The sequence below is a fragment of the Cydia strobilella genome, chromosome 20, assembly GCF_947568885.1.
Source record: "Cydia strobilella chromosome 20, ilCydStro3.1, whole genome shotgun sequence".
NCBI classification, from domain to species: Eukaryota; Metazoa; Arthropoda; class Insecta; order Lepidoptera; family Tortricidae; genus Cydia; species Cydia strobilella.
In genome coordinates, this window is record NC_086060.1 from 5,078,344 (window position 1) to 5,101,122 (window position 22,779).

The 22,779-nt window shown below is 36.0% G+C and overlaps 2 protein-coding genes across 2 annotated transcripts in view; one reads left to right on the plus strand and one right to left on the minus strand.

Moving 5' to 3' along the window:
• Positions 1-22,779, plus strand: part of LOC134750775 (myrosinase 1-like) — a 190,423-nt gene that overhangs the window by 101,575 nt on the left and 66,069 nt on the right. The gene's annotated exons all lie outside the window — the stretch shown is intronic.
• LOC134750566 (soluble guanylate cyclase 88E) overlaps positions 4,150-22,779 on the minus strand; it is a 131,811-nt gene continuing 113,181 nt past the window's right edge. Inside the window, exons 7-17 of the mRNA XM_063685774.1 lie at positions 17,113-17,239; positions 15,051-15,255; positions 13,684-13,830; positions 10,044-10,176; positions 9,358-9,585; positions 8,801-9,031; positions 8,496-8,654; positions 8,300-8,399; positions 7,942-8,020; positions 6,799-6,886; positions 4,150-6,082 (exon numbers count right to left, since the gene is read on the minus strand). Coding sequence (XP_063541844.1) covers positions 5,793-6,082; positions 6,799-6,886; positions 7,942-8,020; positions 8,300-8,399; positions 8,496-8,654; positions 8,801-9,031; positions 9,358-9,585; positions 10,044-10,176; positions 13,684-13,830; positions 15,051-15,255; positions 17,113-17,239 — 1,787 coding nt within the window. The 3' untranslated portion in view covers positions 4,150-5,792. The remainder of the gene's footprint in view (positions 6,083-6,798; positions 6,887-7,941; positions 8,021-8,299; positions 8,400-8,495; positions 8,655-8,800; positions 9,032-9,357; positions 9,586-10,043; positions 10,177-13,683; positions 13,831-15,050; positions 15,256-17,112; positions 17,240-22,779) is intronic.

Consider the following 22,779-nt stretch of genomic DNA (forward strand, 5'->3'; position numbering starts at 1 on the left):
GTTGGCTCGTTATTAATACATATGTATGTCCTTTAGATATATACTTAGTTTTGTACATTTTTTATTACGGTAAATAACGAACACAAGTAAAAAAAAACTTGTAAAAAACTTTTTACAAGTTTTATTATATATAATGTAATTGATTGATAGTTCTCATTGCATAAATACAATTTTTTTTTTCAGTGATTGTAATAATCTCGAACGATAGGTAACTGGGATAAAAGAGATGCTGTAATAACTTTCGATGCATTTAATTTCACAAAAGGAAGGTTCACAAGTTTCGCAATATAATAAATTGATATGATGTTTTAGAATCACAGAAGCAAAACTATGTTGCGAATATAAAAAAAATCTAGACAAATATATGATTTGATCAATTTGATGTTCATAATCACAAACATCAAATATATAAACAATAAGCAGAGAACTACACCATTTAGCACCTCATATCTTAATATCGCATATAACTGTTATGTCCGCTACAGGATAATACGTGCTAAAATCGAGCGTTTTATACAAATCACAACAAAAATGAATTTCAAAAACCCTGTAAATTTCTAGCTAACATACGTCTAACCTTCAAAAACGCATTTTGTGTAACGGTCTCTAGCAAACAATAATAATAGTATATCTACAAATTACCACACACTGGCAAAATGCAACAATGGCAGAAATCAAATAAATAAAAATAATATATTTTATTTATTGATTAAAAACATCACTGTTACACTTTTCCAGTCGTATTTTTTAAATTCCCAATAAGGAATACTTAAAGTATACAAAATAAGTACATTAGTAAAGAAAACAATTGAGTACAACAGTAATAGACTAGATAAAATATTATTCTTAATTGACTTAGCATACGACATTGAAACTGTGATTTAATACTTACGGAAACATCACTTCGGATATGTAATAAAGAAAACCTTGTTCATTTGTCGTTTTTAAATTTAAATTACATTTGAGCATAGAACTTCAAGGATGTAGATAGTTTTAATACGTACGAATATTTCAAATGATGAGATTATTTTAATATATATATATATATATCTATAATATATAAGAAATTAGTATTCGTGACGTTACATGGGTAAAGGTAACTTATGGCGGCTGGCGTTTACGCTGTTATTAACGCCGCTTCAATACTATTGCGGTGCAATGCGACGTAATAAAGCGCCAGCCGCCATTAATTACCTTTTTCCGTGGAACGTCACATTTTTTGTGCCAAGCAATATTAATTTGCTTTTATTATACACATTACCACAAGGTTTTCCTTATTCTTAATCCCCTAGAGTTACTTAGAGTCCTACTTAGTTTTCTAATTGTGACGTGACTGCATTTACAATGCTTTTAACTAAAAAAATATATTGTTATATTTGAAATATATATCGAACTATATAGGCAAACATTATTTTAGCCAACATTCATTAACTATTTGTGGTATTTTCTATAAAAATGCCATTATAAATACAATGCCCCGCGACGCTGTGCGGCGTAAGCGCCATCGACAATAAGGTCCCTTTTTATGGAAAATGCCCCATTTAAAATCAATGTAATATTGGGCTTTAAACATTTTAGTGAATGAAATGCAAGATAAATAAGAATAATACCTAATAAGAAACCATTTATTGCCACACAAAAAAAATCTGATGTTACAAAATATAACTTTTTTTTACATGCGTGGCAAAAGGAACGGGCTCAGCATATACTGCGTCAGCCATTTCATTACAAATTGACTGCGCAGCGCTAATTTTCAGACCGTTCCCTTGACTGAACCACATTGATATGTATGCGGGTTAAAGGAATTTTTAACAGAGATAGCTTGTATGTACAATTATAGTGTAAAATAAAAAAAACACTACAAAGATATATATCCCTAGTTTAAGTATTACTTTTACAGTTAACAAGATTTCATTTAATCAAAAATACTCTGCAAAAAAGATGACTGTAAATTTGGTATTTTCTATAAAAGGGACCTTATTGTCGATGGCGCTTACGCCATTATTAACGATGCTCCGATATGAATACAATGCCGCGCGGCGCTGTGCGGCGTAAGCGCCATCGACAACAAATGTGTGTAGTTATATACTAGTACTCTGGTAAGCCAACTTTGTCAATAGAAGAAGTTACGAAGAAATTCAAATTATACATTATTCATTGCCGCCTTCTTCTACTGACAGTTGGCTGGCCAGAGTATAAACGTTTAAAAAATATCAGTCAGTAAACATATATAGTCTGTCAACCCATTTCCGTCAGTAGAATAAAAGTAGCAAATTAAAAAAATGAAGGCGCGAAGGGTTATCGTCCCATAGAAAAATTTAATTTCGCGCCTTTTTTACTGACAAAGTTGTTTAACAAGCTATAGGTAGGTATATATTCTCAAAATCACTTGGCATTTAATTTCAATTTGGTTTACTAAAAAATATTTATGATTGGAATAAATATTTTGTAAATTAAATTCAATGCTATAATATTTGCCGATATAGATCGTAATTAGCAACATATCTAGGTACAACTGTGACACAGCTTAATCATTTCGTGAACTTAATATATTTTATAGTTATTTTATTACGTGCCACTGTTGAATAAAACTATTGAATACTGTGTCTAACATTGACACATCAGAAACATTCAGAGTAAAACGTTGTCTAACTTACAAGCTAAAATACCGAAAATATACAATACCATATATGTTTCATTTGGACCTAAACTTGAAAAGATAATCTCATTCGGTAACTAACTACCTTTCTTTGGATCTAGATTATAAATAAGAATTTAGTTAAAGTTGTGATAAGAAATATCCTTCTATTATTATTATTTCTCTCTTTTTTATTATTTCCTTTCTTCCTTTTTTCAATCAAATAATAACTATATTTCGTTGCGAAAACCACTACCAATTCTTACTACAATCCGCAATGCAGTTACAACTTTTATAAAATATTAAGTACCTATCTATTATTTATTCCCAAGGTCAATCTATAATAACATGCTATAGAAACCACCGTTAAACAGTGTCAATAAATTTTATGATATATATTTTGGTATTTTTATTTTTATTTCCTATTGTCATCGTGTAAAGCTCTTTTAAACTTGATAGCTACAATCTTTGGAATTATCTTTGGAATGGTAATGTAACGCACCATAAAAACAACAAGGTCAATAATCAATTTTGCGTTCAATTAAATTTTTACTGGAATAAAATTCATCCTAAATATTACTAGTTAAGTATTTCTTACTTAAAAGTGATATGGACTGCACTGATTTCTTGTTAAAAATACGTTTAATTTCTTTTATGTTTTATCCAATTACAGTGAAAAAGGTAACGCAGGTGTAATTTAGACAAACAGTGTATAACAGATGTTTTTTTGAGTTACTTTAAACCCTTCAAAACTCGAATTTATTGCACTATGAAAAATAATAACTATTTAGATGATGCAACCCATAATATACGCAAAAAAGTATTACCTTAAAAAAAAAAAGAATTTTATTTCGGATATATGTAAAAATCCATAGTTGTTAGCTGTATATAAATTTTGTTTCTATTAAGTTATTTATAGTGCCTTCTAATTTTAAATGGATATTAATGAGATATTACTAAAATGTTTTCTTTTACTACCAGTAACAATAAAAATATGTCAAAAAAGCTTAGCTTACAGCGTATACATAAAAAAATATACATATATATCTACCTACTTTTTAATTGATTCCGTGTAACGAAAGTTACGTGTATAAATATATGAGTATTTTTTAATCGATTAAAATGTTGGTGAATAAAACAATACTTTCTCGGACTAGATAATTGATAACACAAACCTTGTTTTCTAAGTAAGAAAAAAACATAGCACAAATTACCCACTAACACTGAACTACAACTTGAAAATTCATGGAATGTCAGAAACTTTAACATGTGCTCAGAAAGCTCACAATTATGTTATTTGGTAGAAATAAATAAATGAATAAATGGCCCAACTATATATTTGAATTTTTGACAAAAAATAATAATAAAATGAGCTTCTACCAATCACATTTTTATTTTCTTCTGTACCTATTTAATAGATACCGGTTGATTGAATTTTAATGCAAATTCAATTATGACAATACTTATTACCTAATATTTGCATAACGTGACCAATCAACAACATCAATGTTTTTATTATATATGCACCGTCCGTCCAGTGGCGCCCTAATTGGGGGAATTGTGTTATCTAATAAACCAATTAATTTGTGTACAAATCAGTAGGTTAATATGTTGTCCTACTGATTCCCCAACTGTTGGTCTTTGCATATAGTTTTATTTTGCTTATTTTTTTGCTTTATCAACTAAATAGGCAAATATTTCCGTTAAGGTGATAAAGTCAAAAGTAAGTAATATAAACCTATATGACAAATAACAAAAGTTGGGCAATCAGTAGGATAAAATATTAATAAAATGATTTATACAGATATTAATTGGTTCTTCGTATTTTCTTTTGTACCTATTTAATAGATACCGGTTGATTGAATTTTAATGCAAATTCAACATGACAATACTTATTACCTAATATTTGGGCAATCAGTAGGATAACAATTTTAATAAAATAATTTATACAGAAATTAATTGGTTCATTAGAAAACAAAATTCCCCCAATGAGGGCGCCACTGGACGGACGATGCCTTGTTAACCGATGGGCTCAATTCAATATTTTAATAACAGCAATGATATTTGCGACATGGCTATGGCTATTGTGGTTTGATATCACGAAACCACTTTGACATTTCACTGGTGGCGTAGATACTTCACCAAATTGTTCAAAATATCTCTGCTGTCATTCTTTGAAAATATGTCTGCAGTTGCGTCTATTTGCAACGACTGTTTTCATACATTTTGTATGAAAATATATGGGTCACGGCAATAGGGTATTTGACTGTATTTATAATAAATTATTTTACACCAAGCATGAAATAAAGCACCAAAAGATTAATAGAGTAATGTAGCAGTTATTTTTAGACACAATTTCTATTTTAAATTTCGTATAAAACTATAATGAGTAGGTAATTTGATTGTGATGTCACATGCTAGTGTTTCATATAAATTCCATAGTAGCAAAATCATTTTGAAGGGCCGGTGCCTCTTATGGGACGCAACGTGTGTTAGCACATTTGCCCCGTCCCATCTGAATCACACCATCAGTACTGCTGGTTCGGCTGCGGAGTATGCGGCCAAACAGAAGCATATAAAGTACTCTGTCTTGGAACCAACGTATGAGTTCATACCGGTAGCGGTGGAGACTGCAGGATCTTGGGGTGCGGAGGCTAAGGAGTTTGTGTGGCAATTGGGTCGGCGACTAAGAGAAAGGGGTTGCGATCCTCGCTCCGGATCGTATCTGGTCCAACAGATCTCCTTGGCAATTCAACGGGGCAATGCTGCCAGTGTCATGGGGACTTTTGGACCGGCTACGGTCCGAAGTGGGGACTTGGCCTAGTTTAATTTAGTGTTTAAGATTGACAAAGTCTGTTGCGGATTATATCATTTGTTAGTAGGTGACGAAGCCTGTGGCTGATTTATTGTTGTAAGCACTTGACGAAGCCTGCGTTGCTGATCATGAACTATGTGTTGTATATAATAAATTACATTTTTGACAGTTCGAAAAAAGAAACTGATTTGACTAGTAGTCAAATACCCTATTAGACCGCAGATATATTTTTTGAGAATTAATGCAAACAAGTCGAATTGTGTCTCATCCTCATTACTAAGTATCCAACATAAATCATAGGCCTATTTAAAGTGTAATTACCCGTGTTCAACTAAAAATCTAAATAAGGTGACAGCTAGAATTATTTTTATGTCTCACATGTGGATTCCCGAACGCGCCACAACACTGGTGGTGATTCACGTTCTTCGTGTGATGGTGCCCGTGAACCGGGGGGTTTTTGTCTTTTAATGATTCCTTGTGGGGTTTGGCGACGCAGGTTTTGTGGGGGGCTATCCGGGCTTTAAAGCGTCCCACTTTGCCAGGTTTGGGGTTTTCTGTGATGGCCTCAGAGACAGTGCAGATATGAGTGTCGCTGAGCTCGTGCGCGTCTTGGTATTCTGTGTCGGTTTCTGAAATGATACAGTACAATTCTTTACAAGAGTATTCTTAGTTTTTCTTACACAAGAATGTTTACACTTTACAGGGTTGTTTTTCATAAATCGACTCAGTTATTAAACCTACTTATTTTAGTTGGCGCAGTCGGTATGATCCCGATCTAGGTTCCCATCAGGGGAAACCTAAATGTAGCTTTTAATTAATTTTGCAAGCACAATCATGCCAGAGTCCTGCGGGTATAGCTAAGTGGCAATCGTTGATTCCGCCGATCGGAAATGAAATAAATGCACTTATGGAAATGATCACGTGACTTCTTTTCATCTATTATCCCGATACATTTTTTTTAGATCGGCGTCTGTCGATGTACAACTCATCTTGGCAATAATCCCTGTAGGAAATGGCGGGATGTACGTTTATTATGTATATGAATGGAACGAAAATAATTTTAATATTGTAACCTAGCTATTTTCTCTGCGCTGTGTTGATGTGACGAGTCTGTGATGAGGCAGGTGGGTGGCATCGAGTGCCTGCGGACATTCGAGCCACGTACTGTAACGTAGTGGTATTATAAAGTAAGGTATGTTATAGCTACCTATTTCCTCTGCGCTGTGTTGATGTGACGAGTTTGTGACTAGGTAAGCGGGTGACAGCTAGTGCACTGCGGATATTGGAGACACACACTGTAACGCAGTGGTATTATTCAGTAAGGTATATTATAGCTCCTATTTACCTATTTCCTCTGCGCTGTGTTGATGTGACGAGTCTGTGACGACGCACGCGGGCGGTGCCGAGTGTACTGCGGACATTCGAGCCACGTACTGTAACGCAGTGGTATTTACATCACCAAAGTTAAACTTATTGGTAACATACTTAAAGTTAAGCAAAATTACAAATTACAAAGGGAGCAAAATATAATTATTTGATTAAATATTTTTGAATATTTCTTTTAGACAATTTCGTCCGTTACCGCCGCTGTTATAGGTGTGTAGGTGACGTAGGTGTAGCTGTAGTGTAGGGTGTGTGATCTAGTTGTCAGGACGTTAGTCGCGTAAGTTAAACACGCCGGTTTGATTCCGGCCTCGGCCACCGGAGGGCTTGGTTACTTTTTCTTTAGTATAAGTATATGACATCTATTTCAGCTTATAATTTAAGTATAAAATTATATCTCGGGCCTCGGCAAACAAAACTAAGCTGGGTACTCTACGGGCAGAAATGTTCAAGGTTTATCCTCCTGAGACCCAGAACAGAAGCAGTTGTTTTGAATTAGGTATAATATTAGAACTTTTAGTAACTCAATAAAAGTTCAGATTAGATTGTGGAATATGTACATAAATTAGTACGCGGGATCTCAGGAGGTTACGAGTATGATATGATAAGTGTGACAAGCCCTCCACATAAATATTTGGCATCAAGTCTCCAGGCAAAGTTAACAGCAATAGCAGGTTTGGTTTAGCTCAGGTAAGAATCGACCTTTCTAGCTTGAGTCATCCTTCAGATGCTCAAACGCTTTAAAAGTGTCTTGGCATACAAACGTAAATATTTTAACGATTCTATATTAGCAATTACCTAATTAAGTAACTATGAATATACATATTAATTAAGTAACTATGGTAAGCGTAGCGTTTGACAGGTGTAATTTAATAGTTCGCAGTAGCCATAATTATAATGCTATGAAAGAAGATTCAAGGTAACAACTATATCTTCTAGCCGCCCAGAGGCCTATATTAAGGTCTCCCGTTCTATTCTAATTTGAATTTAGACAAATCAAAATTGCAATAGTTTGATTTGTCTTGGCAAGTTTTTATGTCTGGGCGCCTAGAGAATATGGCAAGTGTCAAGCACTAGAACTAAAACTTAGTCCTATAAAACTTACAGCTGCATCGCCGAAGCTCTCCTCCCTTTCTTTGGAGGGGGGCGCGGTACCGTTTCTGCAAGGGGACGTCGCACTGTAACTACAGACGGACGAATGACAGTCTCTGTCGTGTTATTGCTTAGACTAAATTATTTAGTCTAAATAGGTAAGAAGGGATCCTTCATAAATACAAAAAACGTGAAAAACTATTACGTTTCTTGTAATTTTACGACAGGTTATTAAGTGAAAGTTTTAACAGTTTATCTATTATGGTTTATAAAAGGTATACTTAGTAATAAGGTTCCGTTTGGCACCGTTCGGTTAGGGGCATAGAAGGAAATCTGATCATTTAGCTAAGGTAAACTTAGCATCAATTTACCAAATAGAATTGAGGCTGTCGATGTTCCTCGCAGGGTCCGTGACGAGTGACTCTGCATCAGTCCAGTTGCCACCCAGGCTCGCCGAATTGGACCTCGAATCTGCAAACATGGTGATAGAAACTGAAAGAAATTTCACATACTAAAGGAAAAGTGACTAATGTCTAGTGTCTGTATGTATGTGTGAGGGAGACATACCTCTAGGCTTCTCAGTCCTATTAGGCGAGTTAACTAAGCTTCGTCGCGCGACGTCTTGGAACGTGACAGGCGAGTACATCCGTCGTTCCTCCACAGGTGACATCACAGTTGGCGCTTGGCTCCGGACTGTTGGGGTTGACGGCTGGGCTAAAGTGTTTCCTAGAATCAGAAGGTTTGGACGGTTCTAGCTCTAGTTAAATTAATATTATCCCAGGTAGCAAAGTGACGTCAACGACGTCATAATGACGTAATTGTGATGTCATTATGACATCATTATGACGTCACTGACGTGTGTGTGTGTGTACCTGATACACTGACCAACGAGCTCGGTCCAGAGTTCTGCACAGCATTCGCCGCCTGCAAACAGTTGTGCTCTTTATTCAAAAACTGCTGCGCGGAATACTCAGCGATGGAGTCTCTGACATCAGCCGCTCGCTCCCATTCTGGCTCCGTGCCTGGTTGGAGTTGGGGCGATATCAACTTGGTTAGGGAAGGTCTGGACTCTCTGCCTTCGAGCCAGTAGGTCTTCATTGAACCTGGAAATTGAAATGAAGTTTTAGTTACAAACTTTCTAGAGCTAAAATTATTAAGTTTGGGTTTTGGAAGGTAAGGTATTATGACTAAAAACTTGGAAGATGTTACAAAATAGCATTTTAAAATGCCCGTTCCACTCATAGAATAAGGTAAGATTTGTAGGGTTTTTCTTCGCTTTGCAGATAAATCCAGCCGTGCATTCATTTTGCATTGGCACAACGTTAAAACTTCTATGTAAATGGGACGTAGCTGTTGCCTAGTTATTTTAATGTAGACAACGTCGCCCGGCACTATAATACCTATAATATGTATTTGTGTAAGCACTAACCTTTTCCTTTAACCTGAATTTCTCCCCTCTCCTGCACCATATAAGAGGGTGAGAGTAGCTCTTGCGTCGTCTCCGATATATGGATCCTCATGGCTTCTGAGGTGGACTCCATTCGTGAGGCGGTATTGACAGAATCTCCGAAGAGGCAGTAGCGAGGCATTTTGAGGCCAACAATGCCGGCTACGACTGCACCAGAGTGGACTCCCACTCTTATAGAGAGATGAGAGCCTGAAACAGTAACGGTGGAAACTTTAGGTGGAAATGTTGGAAGACATATCGATCTATCAGCTAAAAGTGGCCACCGCAGAACATAGGCCTTTTATATCGAACGCCACGAAGTCAGATCGAATAACCACAGCTAGTCTACTTGAACATTCATAATAATTACGCGGAAAACTTTATCAGCGCATGCTTGCGAGTTGAACTAAAGTCAAAAAGATAAGGAATAAATTAATTTTTAACAAGCAGAAACGTCTGCGATCGATGCTATTAAGCTTAGAATAAATAAATAAAAAGATAAGGAATAGCCAATATTTTCTCAAATCTGTTCTCTGAACTCATTGTAACTGTGCTCGGATCCTTAAGGTCGGTAATATCCAACATGTCAAGCTTCAAATCTCAAACTTTCTCAGAAGCCCTCAGGACCACTGTTTGGTAGCAGTCTTCATAATTTTGTTTCTCCGTACCTGTGCTAGGATCCTTAAGGTCAGTGATGGCGTCCACCATGTCAAGTGCCATATCGCAGACTTTCTCTGCATGGTTGTCTTCTTTTTCTGGAGCCCCGGATACAACCATATAAGCATCTCCTATCGTTTCCACCTGCAATTATAGATTCTTAATTTTTTATTTGGATATTATTTGGATATACCAATTTGAATTTGGAATTCGTTTTCCAGTTACAGAAAAAATAATACTGCTTTCTTTGGCTGTTATGGCAGCATTATCAACAATACTTAGTTAATGTGTTAAGGATGACTCACGTTAGACCGGGCCGTGACCGGGCCGGAGCTTCCGGCGCTTACTTTTCTATGACATGGCAGGTGATCACGTGGTGCTTTCTATAGAAAACGAAGCGCCGGAAGCTCCGGCCCGTTCACGGCCCGGTCTAACGTGAGTCATCCTTTATGCGGAAAGTGCATACTCGTAGTAGGATAACTAAAATGGCTTGGAGATATTTGATCATTCTCACTTTTAAATCTATTCTACAGATGTTAACTGTCAGCGGGCAGCCACAACTGATAGTTAAAATTAGTAGAATATTATTAAACGCGCGGGCTGACCCTTAAAGGGTCCACTAGGCTCGCCGAGGCGGATCGCAATAATTCGCCTTCTATACATTTACTATGGTCTATGAAACTGCGTCTATTGACGAAGAGCCGCGGCGCGTCGAATCGAATTTACCATTCATAGTAAATGTATAGAAGGAGAACTATTGCGATTCGATTCGATTCGCCTCGGCGAGTCTACTGGACGCCAGCCTTCACTGTCAAATATCCTTTTAATTTAATTTCGACTGGCAGTAATCTTCTGAGGTAAATTACATAGTACAGTGAATGTCTCAGTTTTAATTAAAAAGTCACCACCAAGCATGTGACGCGGAAAATGAAAAGGTCGGACGGAGACGGGATAAAAGAGTTATATTGTTCTAAATTAAGTCTAATATCAAAGATAGATATAACTCCGTAATAAATGGATACAGTCTAAGGAAAAAACGTGCCTCGAAAATCACGAAAATTTGATTCTCGATCAGATGGCGCCACTAGTTTTGGCCTACACTCGTATAGAGGGCGTTGACTGTTTCGTTTGTTATTTATAATTTTAACGCATACCAGTGAAAGAACATGGGTCAAAATCATATAAAAATAATTAATGCAAATAAAAAAATCATTTATCCCTATTTATCGTATTTTTATAAATATTTATATTTAGTTTTATAGTGTGTCGACAGATGGCAGTGAATTTACTGGGGTTACAAAATTTACTATGACAGTACCGCTCTAGTATAAGTTACTCTATGCTAATATCGATGAAAATCGAGAGGGATGGGACCTATTAAAGTAAACTTGAAAGTTTTAATTAACAGTGAGTACAGTGACGCAACTTGTGGCCTTGTGGCTACCATTTGCCTTCAGTTTTATTATCAGAGTATTGGTAGATTGTTATTTTGTCCCCTGTAATCTATCTTACAGTTTTTGTGCCATACAGAATACACACTCTCATGTCGGACTTTTGATTATTATTTTCCTAATTTAATACGCGAAGGGTCTGAATAACCTAAGACCCAGAGTCGTTTTTGCAGTTTTGTATTATAGTACGGGAAGTATCGCCACCCAATGTATGGGAGGTGCAAATTTTGGTATCGGATGAATTCACTTAGCACATGTGTATGATAGGTAACGCTAAGCTAATTTAGCCCGGTAGCCATCAACCACCCCCGCTGGGTAGGCAGGGGGGCATTCAAAGTTCAGAGGGCATCGTCTCGCTACGGAACCCTTCGTGCGCGAGTCCAACTCGCACTTGGCCATTTTTTTTTAAATATATCGTTAAGGGATTAGTAACAGCTTTCATATTATGCTGCTCAGACCAAGTCTAGAAACGACATATAAAAAAACTGGCCAAGTGCGAGTCGGACTGGCGCACGAAGGGTTCCGTATCATTATCTATTGTTTTTAGTATTTGTTGTTATAGCGGCAACATGGTTCATGAGATACATCCTGATGACAGACAGATAGACGGATAATGGAGTCTTAGTAATAGGGTCCCGTTTTTACGCTTTGGGTACGGAACCCTAAAAACAATCCTTCCATCAACATGTCGAATATGGGATACCTATACAGTAGTAGAAGTGTCTTCTACTAGTATCTTCCTCTATGAAGTCATGCAAACATTATATACATTGTATTCTAGACCTTATTTTTTTCTGTCAATGTCGAATATGCGAATATGTAATACAGCACGTCTAACATAACCTTTCAAGTGGCTTAAGGTGCGTTAGGGTAAGATTGAAAGGGTTTTTCATGCAAGGTAAGATGAAAAAGTCGCTGAAACTGGACTCGACTGGAAAGAGCTGGAAGTAGCCGCTCAAGATCGTGACAAATGGACAATTCTTCTGCGAGCCCTGTCCCTAATGAGGGATAACAGGAATACATCATCATCATCAATGTTTCGGCATACGGAAGATTTTTTGTCTTACCCCTCAAGAAAAAGCCTTTCAATCTTACCCCAATGTACCTCACGTCATTTTTGAGTTCAAGGAATTTCGACTTTATTTTAATTAATCAAATTCCAAATTTATTTTTTGTCTTACTCCTCAAGAAAAAGCCTTACAATCTTACCCCAACGCACCTTACGTCATTTTTGAGTTGAAGGAATTTCGACTTTATTTTAATTAATCAAATTCCAAATTTATTTTTTGTCTTACTCCTCAAGAAAAAGCCTTTCAATCTTACCCCAACGCACCTTACGTCATTTTTGAGTTGAAGCAATTACGACTTTATTTTAATTAATCAAATTCCAAATTTATTTTTGTCTTACTCCTCAAGAAAAAGCCTTTCAATCTTACCCCAACGCACCTTACGTCATTCATGAGTTGAAGGAATTTAGACTTTATTTTAATTAATCAAATTCCAAATTTATTTTTTGTCTTACTCCTCATGAAAAAGCCTTTCAATCTTACCCCAACGCACCTTACGTCATTTTTGAGTTGAAGGAATTTCGACTTTATTTTAATTAATCAAATTCCAAATTTAATTTTTGTCTTACTCCTCAAGAAAACGCCTTTCAATCTTACCCCAGTGCACCTTACGTAAATTTTAAGTTGAAGGAATTTCGACTTTATTTTAATTAATCAAATTCCAAATTTAAATGAATTAAATTGTCCGGGAGCCGGGAGCCGGTTCCTGCCACTTCAAGGGATAAAGAGTTGGTCTCCTAGCAGCTTCTGTCGTCGAGGATACACGTCACATACCTTATAGACCCGGTTCCGTTCCGTTAGTGTGTCGAAGATGGAGTACATAGCGTTAAGTATGGACACCACTTCCATGGGGTGATACGGAAGCGTCCTGTTAACTTGTTAGTTAAACACATACCTTATATACCCGGTTCCGTTCCGTAAGTGTGTCGAAGATGGAGTACATAGCGTTAAGCATGGACACCACTTCCATGGGGTTGATACGGAAGCATCCTGTTAACTTGTTAGTTAAACACATACCTTATATACCCGGTTCCGTTCCGTTAGTCGAAGATGGAGTACATAGCGTTAAGCCACCACCACTTCCATGGGATTGATACGGAAGCATCCTGTTAACTTGTTAGTTAAACACATACCTTATATACCCGGTTCCGTTCCGTAAGTGTGTCGAAGATGGAGTACATGGCGTTTAACATGGATACCACTTCCATGGGGGTGATGCGTGAGCAGATCTCCGTGAACGTAACCACATCGGAGAAGAGGATGGACACGCTGTGGAACATCTGAAAAACAAAACACATTTTGACTGTTATAAAATGTTATATAACATCGTGTGACAGGGACAAAATAATAAAACACTATCAATACTAGCATAATATTGTATGAATATCTCTAAGAACACTGCTGTTAGGATCCTTATAACACTGCTCCGGGGCCCCTCGCGCCGCGCTTCTTATGAAGATGAGGTTGATTTCGACCTCACTGGCAGTAATTTAAACGACAAATAAGAGTGCGCGTAGAAAACGTTATAACGTTATAATTAGCGATACCAGTAGGCAAGCGACAGAACAAAGAGTTCCGTACAGTTTGCGCAGGGTTCCGTATAGTTTAGCCGATCGCGGAACGTTTTGACACGTAGGGCTGTGTGCCCAGGAGATTTGTCTTGGGGCCACAAAGTTCGCACGTAAAATAATAAAACTACTCAATTATTAATTTAATTAATTGTTTCGTTTTTATTAAATACAAGGTGTTTTCTTTAGTCACCTGCAATAATTTACGGGTGATTATACTATAGGTCATACTGAGCAACTTTTACTATGGGAGCAACCCCGAAATCACGTTAAAAAAATTGTCTGTTTCATACATTTTAGCTGTCTGATGTTCATATTTTGTATGAGAGAGTCATTTTACATTGAATTATTATAATAATAAACTTAATTGGATTAATTTAATTTACGCGTGTTAAGGGGCCCACTGATTACCAGTCCGCCGGACGATATCGGCCTGTCAGTTGTTCGGAACGGTAACTGACAGGCTGATATCGTCCGGCGGACTGATAATCAGTGGGCCCCTTTATTAGAGCATAGCACTAGAAAAATAAGAGATGTCATCTCTTTCCGGGTTTCAGTGTCCCGATTTTACCCTTTGGGTACGGACCCTAAAAAGATTTAATATAATAGGTATCACCTAAATGGGATCACGTACTTTTCCGCTTACTTAGTGGCCACACAGTTCCCACTCTAGCCATGGGCGAGTAATTATAAGTTATTAGTAAAATATGTTGCAACTGAATGTCGATGGCTCCTCTAGAGCGGCATTCGTAATCGTTGCAGACTTATCTTGGTCTAACTCTAGATTTTAAATAAACCCAATAGCAACTGCTATCATCTGGTAAAAGAGTGAATCAGTCTGTTTCATCTTCTTATCCAGTTTTTACCTCAGATTCCTCTCCTCACACCCCTCCTGTTTCAGTTATTTGCTAAAATCGTTGATAAAAACTTACCTCACACGTATCAATAGGGTTCTCCCCCTTTCTTAGTCTATCGGCGACCTGTTTAGGTATCATCTGGTACAATAGTTCATCAGTCCGTTTCATCTCCTCGTCCAGTTTTCTCATGGATTCTTCTAATTTCTTGCTCTTCTGCTGCTCTTGGTCCAGGGCTAGTTTGAGCTCCACGGATTGCTGCGTGCCGGCTAACATCAGGTCTCTAGAAAGTTTAAAAAAGGTTTCAGTTTAGACTAACCTAACCTAACTAGAATTTTTATGGCAACATAGCTTACGAGTAAGTACATAGCTTTAGCTCAAATCAGTAGAAGTTAATTAGACCTAGGGAGTTAGGTTCTATAACCTTTTTCACATGGATCCATTAATCAGTCTGTATTTAACTGACTTCAGAAAAAGGTTCTCAAATTGCCAAAATCTTTTTTTATGTATTTGCACTCATTACTCGGATCGGAGACTGATAAACTGATTCTTTTTCTGTAAAGCTGTTATAAATCTTAATTACTCCATTGAAATTGTTTGCGTCTAATAGACAATTATTCCTATCATGTGAAATAGTCACTTTTTTGTCCTTTATTTTACTTTCGGAAAATGAAAAAAATAATACTCGTTTAATGAATACAAGTAATATAAAACTCGAAACGAGAAAAACCTATTAGATATTAAGAAAATATTAAATTTCACTGAATTAATACGCTCACTTTCATTCTAGAAATTTCTAGAAATAATGTCAAAGTTTATAAAACCGAAAATATTAATATAAAATTGATAAAATGCTCCTCAAATTTCTTAACTTTTGGTGTCCTTCAGGGGATTAAAATGTCTGGAATGATCGAAGTTATTAGAAGGATTTTATTCAGATAGGTTATTATAAACAAGTTTTATCTTCATTTTGTTTGTTCTACGTTATATTAAATTATGCGAAATGCGAAATATTATACTAAGAGAATGTTAAAGTAATAAATAATAGAAGTTTCTGATGTTATATAGGCATTGTCACGGTTGCTAATTCTCGTAATTTAAATTGAAGTTTCTGACACACATATGCACTTAGAGAGATTATCAAAGTATGGTGGTGAGTTAATTAATACATCACAGAGGTAAAGACGTAACGCGGCCAACGTTATGGGGTTCAATGGCGCAGGCGGCGGTTTTGGAAGGGGTATTATGTTTATATTTTTTTTATTAATATATGTTTTCGTTTTATTTCATATTAGTTTAATTTTTAAGAAGTTCTATTTTAATGTTAGATTAGTTATAATTTGTTTAGTTTATTGATAGTTTTAATGTTTTTTGTAATAGTTATTAGCATTGTTTATTTCTTGATTATTGTAGATGTTAAATTAGATTTGGTCATTTCTTACAAAAGGGCACAGAATAAATTGTACTAAGTACAGAAGGTTCACTCTAACAAAACGCGTCTATTACGAGACTTCCAATCAAAAAGTTTAATTATCATTAATACATATAAATAATTATTATAATAATATTAATTTCAATTATTTTAACAAATATTTGCGACAGATATGACCGCAATGTGGCGCAAGCGCGAGCAGGCGTCCGTTCCGTAGCGGTGCGCGGCAACTACTATGGCTAGACACCAAAATTGGTTTGGGCCGCATGTACTTGTAGCGACGCGACTAAATCGTGGAGTGAGCCACGGCTTTGCGCAAGTGATGAATGATAGTAAAAAGACATGATTTTGACATCAAAATTATGTTTGAATTGGCCTCATAGTATCTTACCATCTCAAGTCATGCATGGACAAGTCGTTTATGTACAAGCCCGTGGAAACCAGCGCGGATAGATCCGGCATCACAGGGGTTCCCGGGTACATCGTCATCCTCCAGTTGTCATTTGACCTGGGCATTACTTATGCTGGGCATTTCTTACAGTGTCTTACCTGCTGAAGTCATGCATGGATAAGTCGTTGATGTAGTACAACCCCGTGGAAAACAGGGCGGAGAGATCTGGCATCACAGGGGTTCGCAGGTACATCATCATCCTCCAGTTGTCATTTCTCCTGGGTTACTTTTGCTGGGCATTTCTTACAGTGTCTTACCTGCTGAAGTCATGCATGGACAAGTCGTTGATGTACAACCCCGTGGAGACCAGTGCGGAGAGGTCCGGCATCACTGGGGTCCCCAAGTACATCATCATCCGCCAGTTGTCCATGTAGATCATTTGACCTGGGTAAAATAATTCAGTTAGGCACCTGGACTTGGTACCGACTCTAAGTTTGCACAGACTTTTTTGCATCAACTTGGCAGTGATGTGTACCTATACAGGGTGACCTTAGCCATTGGACAAACCCTGAAATCCCACGTAGGGTTACTTCTCAGGAATGATCTAACTTTAATATTTTTTTAATTAGAACAAAAGAGAAAAAAATATTTTTTCAAACAAAAATTAATTCCAATCATCGACAACAAAAAGAAACATACTTCATTGACAGTGTTTTTGACAACTTGTTCGAAAATGTGCGGCAATGATGACATTTGTCAAAAGTCAGAATCTTATTAATATCATAAATAAAAAAGATAATCAATAAGGTCGAAGATGGTTTCATATTATTTATTACCTCAGGAGCTATTAACACATACAGGCAGGGGCGTAGCTAGAGGAAATGGCGCCCGGGGCAGGCACCAAATTTGCGCCCCCCCCCCCCCAAACGTAGCCTGTAGACCCCCGTTCGACGCGGCGGACACAATCAATGTTTTTGAAAATAATTTTATATTTTTCGCTCGTTTTGGCGCCCCCCCCTTGGACGGCGCCCGGGGCACGTGCCCCCCCAGCCCCCCCCCTAGTTACGCCACTGCATACAGGCTGCTCCAAAGTAAAAAAATTTAATTTGTTAATATCTTCGTAACCGCTACACCGGTTGTTATGATACTTGGTATACTAATTCTAAATACCCTAATGCATATGTACATTTCGGCTTTATCCAATGGCTAAGGACACCCTGTATATGTTACCGTAAAAACCCGTTTTTAGTAAAAACGTGTTTTCCCTAGTTAAATCTAGTGTTTCGTATCGTCTCAGTGAAAACACGTTTTCACTAGTTAAAACTAGTTTTCCGTTAGGTCTTTTTGAACTGGGATTTTCAGTCAAACTAGTTTTCGCAAAGTGCCTTGGTGAAATCTAGTTTTGACTAATTGTTCCCAAAAGAAGATTGCGATCTCTAATTATGTATGAATTACATAGATTTGTGTGAAAAAGTAGTGACGACTAAATAAAAACACGACTGTAATTGTGATACATTAATAACGAGCCTTAATTAAGAATGTTATATTCCTCGGAAGTATTTTTGCAAAAAAACTGAAGTCTTAAAAAACATGTAACAGGTATACAGAATGTAACAAAAAGAGTAGGGATCCGTTTGAGGACATATTCGGCATCGTGTTTTCATCATCATCATCATATCAGCCCTTTATCGCCCACTGCTGAGCATAGGCCTTTCTTCCAGTACGCCTCTTGTCCCGGTCCTGAGCTAATCTCATTCAGAAGTTTTTGATTAGGAAAAAGTAAAAGAATTTTTTTTTGGCATTGAACAAAATTTTTTTTCTGTATAGGGCAAGTCATCCAAGGTGGCCAACTCTCCATACAAAGGCCAAACAATTTTCGCGTTATATATTTATGCCGAATATGCACTTAAACGGATCACCAATATTTTTGTTACATCCTGTACGAGTAAAGTATCTATTCGAGCATTTAATTCAATAAAATACGTATTTCTGACCTTGAATCTAATTAATTCAGGCGGATTTTCATACATTAGTACTTAGCAAATTATTACCCGGGGCAAATATCATGGAACATGTAGTACCTACGTAATCTAATTTCCTCGTAACATGCCAATGCCAAACGTGTGTACTGTGTACCCACAATTACACGTAAGTACGTAGGTATTCGTAATCATATTAAGAGGCCGGTGTCGATTTTAGTCGCAAAAATGTAAAATTGATAGATTTAGTCGGTGAAATTGTACACCCTTTGTTACCTAATTGAAATAACAAGTACTGGTTTCTATTAGCACGTCTTCTTATCTTACCTTTTATCAGATCAATTTTTTTGAAAACAGACTCACTAAATTAGTAATGTTTGCTTTTCTGATGGACGTTTAGGTAAACGCGCGTAAAGCACTGATTTTGTCGCTCTTATTTGTAAATTTCGTAAAGTTTGGACAGCTAAACATGGTAATTTTGTATTACTCATATCCTGTACTTGACGTTTATCAGACTACATTTTTATTATTATGACTTTGAAGTAGTGTAAATGAAAGTTAGACGAAATCAATTTTCTCCAGAAATTATTTCAAAACAAGTGACAATTTCTCTGAAAATCGACTTAATTTCAACGTAATTTTGATAGTTAAACAATCTACAACATTTGCTGAAACTATTCTCATACATCAATTTGTATAATTTACCACCATATTGTTTTGGTGAATTTTTAAAAACTGCCCCTCTTCATATATTACCGGTGATGCACGCTCGCAATCTCATTATTAAAAGGCAAGATGAGAAGACGTGCTAATAGAAACCAATACTTGTTATTTAGATATTACGTAACAAAACGTGTATAATTTCAACGACTAAATCTATCAATTTTACATTTTTGCTCCAAAATCGACTACGGCCTCTTAAGTGTGTATTTTACAAGAGTGGGCTTAAAAATGAATTAAAAATTCAACTGACTTTCCTATAATAACCATGAACTTAAGGTATAATATTGTAATCATAATATTTCCCCGCAGTGCTGAAGGAAGTTGAGGATAAAGGAACAGGTAACTATAATGCGCTAAAATTTAAACTCCATGAGTTTCTTCTTTAAATTAGTAAATTATGTAATTAAATAGTAACACAAACAAAAGCATAACGATAGAATATATAAAAAAATAACTATTGGAAACAACCAGTTTCTAATAGTTATAACCTATTTACACCTTTAATAACTCGTTCAAAATCGCCTTTTTATACCTACTTAAAATTACATATTTGTTGTTACGTAGTGGATTTTTTTTGTGCATTGTGTACACTATGTGCAAAAACACCAATCATTGTCTCATTTAAAATTTTATTTAGAAACAGAACATAATGTCTAACATAAAATATGACAAGTGCCATTTACATTAAAGGTGCTTAATATTTTAGACGCCCAACGCAATATTTGTTTAATTATCGCGTCTTCTAAATTTGATTTTGTGCGTTGTGCATATTCTTACAAGTGAACACAATAGTTTAATTATTATGATTTGGCGGTCATACTAGCAATATCACCAGCTATCAAAAAACAACGTGGAGTCATGTAAAACGTTCCAAACTACCTTTAAGATGTAAAATAATAACGTCAGGCAATCGTCTTCCGTCATACGCAAACCGTGTCTTCTTGTGCATCCCTGTAAAATCAGTACATTTTGAATGCTTACCTTTTTGACAAATGTATAAATTAACGCAAAGATAAGTCCGTCATTAGTCAGTTAAGAGCTTTTAGGTTTTACAATACATACAATACAATACAAAACAACATGCTTTAAATTACAATTTGGCGTAAACATTTACGTAACACACGTAAATCTATGTCTGGTTTTAGTTTTCGTTGCTAAAAATTGTTATTCAATGAAAATAGAGCGAGCACGTGACAAACACACCACACACACACATCACACAACACAATGTTACTTTTTATGTTTATGACAAATTGCATGTAATTTCAGAATGTCGTTTTAAAATGAGAGCGTAAATTCGATTGTATTGGCGGCGGCTACGTTCATGTGATTCTTTCGGCATCACACACCACTCTATTTACGGTCGCATGTCTTTCCTTGAAAAGAAAGTGATGATGCACTTATATTTGCGCAAATAACGAAATGTGGTGTCGATGTTAAATACGTCCACGAAAGGAATGAGCTATTGCTATTTGATTAATATACTTTATAAACATTGCCTTTTTACTTATTGTCAAATTTAAAAAAATATACATAATTTTCTGCCTACAGTCTAATTTTTTACTCTTTATCAAATCTTACTTAGTACTAAAAGTTAAATCATATTTATAATAACTAATTGTAATACCTGTCCCTTGGGATAAGTAACTTTTTGTGTAGCTATTACTTTACTAGTCTACTTTATCCCCAAATAAATTCTGGTTATTTTGCCGTGTCTTATGAAATATTACCACAAATTTGCAGGTTTTGTGCACAGAGTTGAAAGAAAGAGAGGTACGATCGCTTAGGGCAATACTGTGACATGAAAAAAAAGAACTAGTTTTGATATGATCCTAACAAATAAAACTATGAAAACGGATTATATCGCATATATTGAATTTATAATACATCCCGACGTTTCGAACTCTTTACAGCGTTCGTGGTCAACGGGTGACCACGAACGCTGTAAAGAGTTCGAAACGTCGGGATGTATTATAAATTCAATATACGCGATATAATCCCTTTTCATAGTTTTATTTCATGAGTAACTATCGCGGTAACCGAAGACAATATTATGACCCTGACAATCGTCTTGGTGATTAGTGCGCATCTCGAGCACGACTTTCACTTCATTTCGCAGACACCAATCGACGCAGCGTGAGTGATCTTCAAGGTCGTATCAAAACAAGATCAAAACCGTAAAAAATAGTTAAATCCGAATTGGGCTCCGAGTTTGAGCGATTCTTTGCCCGCCCTCGAGTTGTAAATGTGTGCGTGTTGCACATACACAAGAGCAAATCGGCGTGTTATGAAATCAGAGGGTCTACTGCCAACATCGAAAAATCTAAAATCGTTATCTGCCTCTATCTATATTGCACACAAACAGTTTATTAGAACTTTTTTTTCTGCGTTTTAAGCTGATCATTATTCTTCTGGCCGTATTTTTGCCCATTTATCACAGAAAAAGAAACTCCTACACCTGCAAATCTTCAGAAAATTCGCGTTTGTAGAGTTTGTACGGGACAACGGTAGACTATTTCGTGGAATGCTCCATATGGTTCAAGGGACAAAGGAGCAGATAACGTTTTTCAAATTTATCGATGTTGGCGGTAGGCCCATAGTTTTTATTTGTCATAGCGACGTACCTCTGAATATATTTCCATTCTGTGATTTCATGATTTAGCTCCGTTGGCGCTGTAAATGTTCTTTGTTACCTTTGTTTCTAATTTAGCTGCTTTCACTTTGGTATTATTAAGATTTATTTATAAATAGGCTCAATCAAACAGACCTAAGTTTAAAGCTTTATAGTTAATTAAGACTGTTCTAAATTACTTCTAAGTATTTTGTGGATGATCGCTGAATATTAATTCAACATTCAGTATCAACATTTAATTTTCTACTTTAAGATAAACATAATAATTTGATACCTATTGAAAATACGCTGATACTTAGTGTATTTCAGAGGAGTGATGCTTTTAATAGACTGTTGTGAGACTTGAGACTTTATGATTATTAAATACCACAACGTTAATAAAATCAAATATTACCTACTTTTAAAATTATAACCTAGAGCTCTTTTTTTTATTGAGGTAAATACACATAATTTGCAAATTAATTACAAAAGTACCGTTAAACCAGTAAGGTTTGTCTCACCACACCATCCCATCTTTATAACCAAGATTATTTAAGAGTATTTAAGGCGGCATATTTTAATAGACATTCAATACAAAATTACAGGTTGTACCTTAAGTAAAGAAAATTAGTTTTAATACGATTGCACTTAAACCTTACACTCCGGATTTA